At 35.7% G+C, this 10,309-nt stretch overlaps 1 protein-coding gene across 1 annotated transcript in view; it reads right to left on the bottom strand.

Moving 5' to 3' along the window:
* Positions 1-592: 592 nt before the first annotated feature.
* Positions 593-10,309, bottom strand: part of LOC115884353 (homeobox protein slou) — a 32,266-nt gene continuing 22,549 nt past the window's right edge. The window contains exon 2 of the mRNA XM_030902911.1: positions 593-1,375. Coding sequence (XP_030758771.1) covers positions 873-1,375 — 503 coding nt within the window. The 3' untranslated portion in view covers positions 593-872. The remainder of the gene's footprint in view (positions 1,376-10,309) is intronic.

The raw sequence follows: 10,309 nt of genomic DNA, 5'->3' as shown, positions 1-10,309 counted from the left end.
AATACAGTTCGGACCATTTGCGTCTAGCCCCAGCAAGGCAAGTATTAAGTTTTGGTTATCGTGGTTATTTGGAGGGTGTTAATTCATTGGTTATTTGGTGGGGTTAGTTGGTTTTTACTAATTTATATTTTTGGGCGATTAGTTTTGATGGCGATTAGTTGTTCAGTTTTCAAGTGTAAAAGTGTGTTAAAGTTTCAAAGTTTCATAGGAAAATAAGCAGTCTGCTCCACCTTTTTAGCGTTTTCTTAGTTTTCTTATTGAATTCGATAATTATTTTTCTGATATTATATGTACTTGATGTGTGCTATACGTCGATACTAGTTTTGTACTTTTTGTTAACATTTGAATACGGCTATTTGTAATTAATTAGTATGATACCACCGCCTACATCATAGGCGTAGTCAAAACATTTATCAAAAATATAAATATCCCTTCAAGCAGCTAAGTTAAGAAAAATATATGGCCACGGCACTGATTGGTGCCATGGTAACAATTTGGTCTCGGGTGTTATTTATGTTTGGATTCTTTAGTCATTGATTCGGACCACCCTGTACAATAATGACGTAACGGTGAACAATGGCTAAACGGTCTTAAACTTTGAATAAAAAAAATTCTTAGTCTTTTATAATCATAGTAAAAAAATCCATAACATTCATAATAAGTACCTACAATATGTTCAACGAATGTCTTATTCTATTTCTATACTAAATATTATAAATATTATGTACATTTCATACAAAAAAGACAACTTTTATTACTAAGTCTCTTCATCACATAAATGTTCAATCTCATCACAAATTTGAGTATTTTTTAACGTTATCACTAATCACTACTTTTTACAATGAAATCCATAATTTTACTTAAGTCGACACTCACGACCCTAAATTGTGACTGTGATTCGTCAGATGGAAGTACGGCGTATACGTACCCGAACCGGCCGGTTGCAGAGGATAAACCGACCCGTACGGTACGTGATGAGAGTACAAAAGTCCAGAATGCGCGTGATGCCCGGGGAAACCCGCAAACCCACCTCCAGAACTGGGCGGAGGCACGGTGGGAGAATTCACGTCCATGCCCGGGTTCTGCTTCTTCCACTTGGTGCGACGGTTCTGGAACCAGATTTTTACCTGGGTCTCTGTAAGACTCAGGCTAAGGGCCAGGTTGAGCCGTTCGCACACGCTCAGGTAGCGCGTCGTTTTGAACTTGTTCTCGAGGGCGACCAACTGTTCGTAGGTGAAGGCGGTACGGGCGCGCCGTGGTTTGCCCGCGTTTTGTGATTTTGAGTCGCCCTTTTTCTTTTTGGAGCCGGGGTCTTTGGGGTCCTCGCTCACGTCGCTGCGGAGGTCGTCGTCGTCGTCGGATTGGTGGTCTTTAACTGGAACAAAAACATCGGGGTCAATAAAGAATTAGAAAGGGAGGATAAAATCCAGTAGTTATGGTTGGAACAGCGATATTTTAATAACTGGTAGAAGCTGTTCCAGTTGCAAAAGATAACTGTACCAAGGACCCGTTTCAGTTCCAAATTGTTCTAAAACGTAGATTAAGGTCGTATTTGCGTAGTGCTGATGTCTGTATCCTCTATTTTAGTTTTCAGTAGCACTAGAGCGTACCCCGAATTGTTGCCGTTATCGCTTCCTCTGTTAAAATATAAAATAATTTTAATTTCTTCGTTTTTTTAAATGGAACACCCTGTATATTATTTTTTCAATAGATGGATAATTAAAAAATGAACATATTTTGTATTTAGAGTATTTCAACATTTTTAACGGTTTCGCAGATATTTGCGGTTTTATATTTCATATGGCATTTTCCATAGTAAACCTTTTCAAAGTCCACAAAAAATTTTCTGGCGTATTTTACCATTGAAAGCGCCATATGAAATAATACTGCGTGTATCTGCGTGCATTAAAAATTTTGAAATACTTTAAATACAAAAAATGTTCTTTTGTTAATTCTCCATCTAATAAAAAATAATATACAGGGTGTTCCACTTAAAAAACAAAGAAAAATTATTTTGTATTTTAGAAAGCTTGCGAAGAAGAATTGAAATTAGAATTGAATTGAAATTTGAATTTTGAGCATCCTGTATGATTGAAAAGATTACGTTATTATAGCAAAGTTAAGTATAGACCGTCTAAAGTAACTATTACATACATACATACATACATACAGCCGTTACTCGCTGACGAGTATTCGACACATATAAAGAAGATGGTCACCAAGGCTTTTTATTTCATGAGCTTTTCCTTACTGAAAAGCCCGATACGTGATGTTATCTGCCTACCGCACTCCGGACATTCAAAAATCTCATTGCTTTGTTGCCTCTTTACTTTTTGGTTGTCGCTGTTAACTGAGTTTACAACCCTTCTCCATCAGGGCCGTACCTGGGGGGGTGTTTTGGGGGTTCAAACCCCCCCCCCCGAAATTATGGCCGAAAATTTTTAAAAAGTAATGATCATTAAGTAAGTAAGTAAGAACGAAACAAAAAAGAAGAAGAAGATGGATGAATATCAATGACTAAAGAATACCAGAACATGTAACGCCCATATACGGGCTGCAGAATTTGTGACCTTAGACGCCAACTTTTTAGACATAACGACATCATCAGCTGGTCATCAGCTAAAATTTTAGCGATTTTTAATAGTTGTAGTAAATGGTTGTGTGTAGTGAACTTTGTATAAACTTTATTACAATGGTAATTTGTTCAGCCTTCAAGTGTAAAAGGCGCAATGATAAGAAAGAACCAGAAGTTACGTTTTATAGGGAAATAAACAGTCCCCTACACCTTTTTAGTGTTTTTTTTTATTGAATTCGATAATTATTTTTCTGATATTATATGTACTTGATATGTACTACACGTCGATACTAGTTATGTGCCTTTTGTCAATATTTTAATACATTTTTTTCATAATTAATTAGTATATGATACCACCCGATACACCATAGGCGTAGTGAAAACATATAATATCAAAAATATAAATATCCCTTCAAGCGGCAATGTTAAGTAAAATATGTGCCACGACACTGTTTGCAAGAATGGTCACAGTTTGGTCTCGGGTGCTATTTGTCCTTGTATTCTTTAGTCATTGATGAATATACATTATACACCCTAACCTCACTTTTCCACTTTGAAAGCAAATGTCATTTTCGATTTTCGACTTTCAACATTCAAGTGTTTAAAACAGCAAAAGTTTGACAAGGACAAGATTTTGAATGTTGTGTGTTTTGCTGGTCATTAACGTGATTAACGTTTGTTATTGTTCTGCTATTAAACAAATAATTCTTGGACTATGACACTTTAGCGGCAAAACTAGACTTATGGCGGCAAAAATGGAAACAGCTACCTGCAGTCGACCGACCTAAAAACGCCATCGAAACGATAATCGGAGTGTAACCAGTGTATATTTCCAAATATATACATTTTATTAATGATCCTAGCAACTCTATCAGTGTCAACAGCTACACCAGAAAGGTCTTTTTCAACCCTAATGCCGCAACCGCACATGCGGTATTCGGCGATCTCGGATCGGGGCTTCGCCGATTTCCTATGTGTGTGAATGAGGAAGTCGGAGTTCGGCGACTCGATCGGCGGCGAGAACGAGCGCTCGTCTCTATGTTGTTGCTATCAGAGCCCGCATGTGTGGATGGAAAGGCGAAGTCCGATCACGAGCGTTCGGTAGTTGACGAGCGCTCGGAGTTCGCTAAATCCCGCATGTGCGGTTGCGGCATAAGACGATTGAAAGACTTCCTACGTAACTCTACAGGTCAGGAGCGATTGACAGGACTTGCTCTATTAAGCGTACATAGAGAAATAAATATCGATATCGAAGAGGTAGTCAATCGTTTTTCCAGGGAAAAGACCAGTTTATCCTTTAAGATTAATAACTTTTACCTGTTACTTTTTTAAAATTTTATTTTCAATTAAGATTTGAGTGTAGCCCAAAGCGATTTTTTATTATGCTTTTTTCCTAGCAGCTTTTGTACCCCTCCCCCAAGCCGAATCCCCCGAAATTTTGGTCTAGATACGGCCCTGTTCTCCATTGAGTTCTATTGTGAGCTGCTTTTTCCCACTCATTCTGCTTTTCAGTTGTCCACCCGGCCTCCTCTTACCGTCTACAAGCTCACCGTAAAGCAGAGATTTTGGTATGCGGTTTTCTTGCATTCTGCATACGTGACCAGTCCATCTTAAGCGGGATTTTGTGACCATGACTTCAATACTCTCGCAGTTAGCTTTTTCAAGGACCGATACGTTTGAGACATGATGGAACCACCGGACTCTTAGGAGTTGTCTAAGGTGTCTCTGTTGCCTAAAACTTTACCTAAAAAATCAAAAGAAATACTTTACCTAAAAAAACCAAATACCTAATATAGTTTTGATTTCAGGACAGTTCTTGTATTTGTAATATTTTTTTTAATGAAGGTTGAAAAGTATATTTTTTTTATTTATTTATTTATTAATATCTCAGAAACTATCGAAATATATTTATTCATATTCTGAAAAATATATTTATTCATGATCTGAAAGGAAGCCAAAAATGCAATAATATATATAGTAAGAAAAATCATCCCAATCTACTCACACTTTTTTGAGTCACCCTATAGAAGTTAAAATATTTTTCTGAAATACATCCTTGTTCATACTTTAGGTTTACACTTAAACAAAATTCCCAAGTTTTTTATTCTAGGAGCTACAGATGCCCGCCGCACTCTTGCCGAAAAAGTATTTTTAAACCAAACCAAGCTATTGCCGGTCCCTGTAGGAAATCCCATGCAATTTTTGAACTGTCAAAATATCGGTTCCTCTATTGATTTTACAGGGAAGTCGTAAATAGGTTTTTTTAAAGGTCTGGAGTCCAGACCTCTGGACATGCTGAAAACACATGCCAATTTTGAAAAATTCATTTAAGAAAAACTACATCTATTTTTAAATTAAAACTGAACAAGTACCACCTATGATTGAATGCAATTTGTTGTGATGTCTACGCTACTATATTGTAGTTCCTACGGTGAATATACCCAATATGTATTTTTGTAATTTACAACTTAAAAATTAGATCAATTTAGTTCAAAGTAGACGAAATTCCAACAAAAACCTAATATTTAGGAAATATAATTTGACATTGACAAAATTATAAGTTGACAACTTAAGGTATATTGCCGTTTACCTGGCATTGTTGCATATTCAGTTTTAATTTAAAAATATATGCAGTTTTTCTTAAATGAGTTTAAAAAGTCTAGCCTAAAATTGTTCAAATTTGGCATGTATTTTCAGAATGCCCAAACTCCAAAAAATCCCATATGGGTATTTCGCCACTGCAAAATCTACAAAATAAAATAGTTATTTTTTGTATACACTTCTGGCGTTAATCCCAAACGGAAACTACTTGTTAGAAGTTATATAGGTTTGCAGAAATACAAATTTGCCTAACGAACAAAAAAATGCTTAACGTTTCGGAAAGTTTATCTCTTTCCGTCGTCGGAAGCAAGAAAAATATTTTTTTAACAGAACGTCAACGGTTTTTGTAGACGTTTTAAAAAAACTAAAGTGTTCTCGAATGATTTTGAATTTAAATATTTTAAATAGTTTTTTTCTTTATTCTTTTTATTTTTATTTTGTTTCCGACGACGGAAAGAGATAAACTTTCGTTAGGCAAATTTGTATATCTGTAAACCTAAATTCTGACAAGTAGTTTACGTTTGGGATTAACGCCACAAGTGTTTACAAAAAATAACTATTTTTTTTAGATTCTGCAGTTGCGAAATACCCATATGGGATTTTTTGGAGAGAGGATCCGCCACATAGGTTTAGACATATTTTACAATGCCCAAACCTTTAAAAAACCTATTAACGGCTTGTAAACGGTGAGTAAACAATAGAGAAGCCAATACTGGACTGTACAAAATTTGTATAGGTGTCGCAAAGATCTGTCTATCAAGACCTAGCAATAGTGATGAATTTAACGAGAGACTATATTCAAAATCTGGGGGGTCAACGTTTATGAGAAAAAACGAAGCTACTTATTTTTGGCGTAGAAGACGATCTATTACTGTATATTTATTAATAAAAAACAGCAACAATAAAATACATAGAAGAATTTCGATTCTCAATAGTTTTGAAAATGTTCGAACAACATTATCAGTTTCCAGTCAAAATATTGAACTTCGTACTGCAAATTAAAAAAAGTAGATTGTAAAAAACTAAGTACCTAATAATGATTGGACACGATTTTTTCATACCCTTTTAAGTTTCTGCCATCTTAACCAATGTTTATATTATTATAACTGTAACAAGAAATAACTGACATTTTATAACCTAAACACTCAAAATTCGCAGCGAATATTCACAAAAATTAAATCATTTTCAATACTCCCGCCACAAATTAACAACAGATGCGAAAGAACACCGAATTACGCGTTCAGGTTTCTGTGACCTTCAGAAAGAGTTCATAGACAATCCGCATCAATGTATAGTTTGGGTTATTATTTGTTTGGGTGAAAATAATCTGCACCAATAGGTTATCGAGGCATATAATCTCACAGTAATTTAATAGATTGCTCGTCATATTATATCAGTTCGTAGGAGATTAGGAAAAAAAAGATATTTATATTATAAAAAATTAATTTATTTAACAAAATTTAATTAAAGATGTGACAAAATAGTTACTTTTCTATTGGTTCTATCGGACTTTTTTCGACTATATAAATCTTTATTTTTTGTAAACTTTAATGCATGAAATATTTTCAATCTAATAAATAATTTAATGATGTAAATAAGAGGAAATTTCTCACAAATTCTATAGTTTTCATTATATCAAACAGCCTCTGAATGTTTTCTTCAGTGCAAAACTCATCAAAATTTAATATAAATAATTTTTCCATTTCCAGTAAATAAAATGAACAAATTTTTCCACTTTCATGATCAAAGGCTTTTAAATGGGTAAATAATTTCGAGTTATCCAGAGATTCGGATTCTTTTGCAAATTTTAGACAAATATCACATTGATGTATTTGAAGACCCTTTTAATTGATGTAGTCAAACATAATTAAAGGCATTTTGAGTTGAAAACATTTCTCAGAGGCTGTTTGATATAATGAAAACTATAGAATTTGACCACCCATGTGAGAAATTTCCTCTTATTTACATCATTAAATGATTTATTAGATTGAAAATATTTGATGTATTAAAGTTTACAAATAAAGATTTATATAGTCGAAAAAAGTCCGATAGAACCAATAGAAAGGTACTATTTTGTCACATTTTTAATTAAATTTTGTTAAATAAATCAATTTTTTATACTATAAATATATTTTTTTTCCTTATAAATAAACACATTTGTATCCCATTTTAAATAAGATATACAAATTACCAAAACTTAGAAATAACAGTTCAAAAGTTCAACAAAAATCCTACACCCGTTTTAAAAAAGAAACATATAACCACGCACTATGTCATTCCAGCAAGCGAATACGACACAGCATAGGTTTCCGGACTAAACGACTGGTGTATTTACACCCCTCAATAGGCGTGTGGGGTTTGCCGAGCGGTTTCCGATGCAGTCGCTTTCTTTCGCATCTGTTATAGGTAATTTGTGCTCCCGCCTCCAGATTTTAAATTATGCGATTTCTCAAAATATTAAAACAACTTTCTCTCAATTTTGCCACCTCCGTATTTTTTTTTGGAATCGACCAATAACAACAATATTCGCAATTCGCATTTCCTGTGTATATGAACCTACATTTATTTGTTAGTAAAATGGCCAAATTTTTAGTGATATCTATCTTTTTAAGTATTTCGTATTTGATCGAACAGTACGTAGTATATATTCGGTCAAATACCGGATATAAGTAAAGACTAATACAGGATAGTAGCCGAATATTCATTGTATTTCTATCCATTGTTATCTAGAGATTTTTTGTATATTTCAAGATCGATAGAGGTCTCGGAAAACCAAATAAAAAATCGAGATGTCGGCGTCGCGTCGTGTCAGTAATCTATTACTATTCAAAATTTAAAAATATAAAAAAAGTTAGGAACCTGCATCGAATGCTCGGCTCACATCGGCAACATAGATAAAAAAAAACACGACCATCGGCCACTGGCCACAAGCCAGACCACTCCCGTGCCTCCATCAGTCCCCCCGTCCGTCAACCGCATTCCCCCCCTTCCACCCGCAGGTTTATTCGGCTAATGAGTGCGGTTAACGCATCGTTCGCCCCGTGGCGTATTGATTTCGGCGGCGGCGTTTGTCTTGTCGCGAGCCCGCCGCCACCGATAGCGACACCGACCGCCCCCGGCAGCCGTATCGATTGCCGCGGCCTCCCCACCACTGTACCTCCCCCTCTCGCCTTTCCCCCACTCCCCCCACCACCGCCAGCGGTACCACGGATTAATTACGGAGTTCACGGCTTGCTAACGAGCCCGGAGGCAATTAAGCTAAGGCTGTTAATTACGTGTCTCCGTTCCGCACGGCCTATTGTTGGTATCGTCGGCGTAGTTGTCGTTTTCTTGTTTGTTGGTTCCTTCTCCGCCATCTTCTTCGTTGCTTCGGTGCGGGGGAATTACCGGGTCGGAGTTAATGGTGCTGCGCGAGCGAAGTCAATTGCCGTTTTAGGTAATTTGCGTCTGGGTGAGAGATAATTTATTGAGCGAGATTTCGATATCTAACGATTCGGTTAATTATAATTGCAGCTGCAGTATACAGGGATTTAAAGTTATATTATATTCTTCTAGTGCATATCCACTAATGGATGCGGAAACGATTTAAACTAGAATAGTAGCTTATTGTGAGTATGTTTATTTTGATATACCTAGACTTGCACGTACATTACAAACACGAGATCTCCTCAATCCTCAAACTATTAATAACTGTGATTTTTCCAACATTAGGTAAAACTACTACACCAACAGTGATAGAAGTCTTGATCCCTTTATTTCTACAATAATATGATAACGATGACATTATCATTTCGGCACCAACTGAAGCTGATCCTTGTAAACCTTTATCAGATTTATTAAACTTTCTCTGTCTCAAATTTCTGTTTTGATTTTGAACAGAAGCTTTAAACGCTACCACGGGTGTCCTTTTCTTTAATAGATATTTACTATACAAGTGAGTTAACAGCATCATTAAGATACGAGTGTGAAAATTGCACAACGAGTGCGTAGCACGAGTTGTGTAACCACATAAGTATCTTAATGGAGTTAACTCGCGTGTATTGTACAATATTTTATCTACGTCTAACTATAAAAACACACAATAAATTATTCTACTTAACTATATACCTATCCTAAAAATCAATTACCTTAATACCTTTGTGCAAATAACACCATGCATGGCAATGTCAATATGACAGTAAATAATATTGATGTCACTAGTTTAAAAAATCAGCGATTCGGAAAGTATTCCCTCTGACATTGAAGAAGAGGCATTCAGAACCACTTCTGGATTGCTTCCAGCAAGATCGAAACAGAAGTATGAATATACATACTCTAAGTATGAAAAATGGTGCAACGAGAAAAAAAGTACACAACTACGGAAATGAAAAGGTACTCATAACGTATTTTTCCAATTTAGTGCAAAATAAATGTTTTACAAAATATTTTTCTCTCTGTGGTTAGTCATCTAAACAAGGAGTGCGGTAATGAAAATGCGTGAGTAAAGAAGCTCTTAACTCACTCAAAATGCGTGAGTTAAGAACTTCTTAACTCACTGACGTATATAAATATTTTAACCATTACCGAAAGACACGGCAAGAGCAAATTTGATGCACGAACGGCAAGAGAAGTGGATGCAAGGAAAATCGTGTAGGTGGACTTAGAAACTTATCTCTAAACTTTAGATAACCATGGATAGACAGAAGCAAGATTAAGATTTTGCTACAGGTGTTCAACCTTTCGACCCTCTTCTGTTATGGACAGATGAGACCGTTTTTGAACATTTCTCGCGGAAGTCATTACACAGTAGGGGTGAATGATACCCTCGCATAACAGCTAAGTACTTCTAATTTTTGTCTAGATTATACGGGCAATTTAAAAATAACAACTTTTATTCTACCGCAAAGATAGAAATCCGCAGGCGGCCTCGGCGGCCAACGACTGGGATATTGGTTAGCTATTCAATTATTCTCAAAATTGGCTGCAAAAATTTGCTGATAACTTCAGCGTTCTGCGGCGGTACATCGTCTTCCTGGAAAAATATGTTTTCGAGTTCCATTAGGGGCAGATCATCAAGATCATCAATAAGGGGTCCAAAGCCTACTAGTTAAAAGTGGCAAAGTTTTAAAAGTTCTGTATTTCCAAGGGGACTAT

The sequence above is a fragment of the Sitophilus oryzae genome, unplaced genomic scaffold (genome assembly GCF_002938485.1).
Source record: "Sitophilus oryzae breed Bouriz unplaced genomic scaffold, Soryzae_2.0 scaffold_227_pilon_pilon, whole genome shotgun sequence".
Lineage (NCBI taxonomy): Eukaryota > Metazoa > Arthropoda > Insecta > Coleoptera > Curculionidae > Sitophilus > Sitophilus oryzae.
This window is presented reverse-complemented; position numbering and strand designations above follow the sequence as displayed.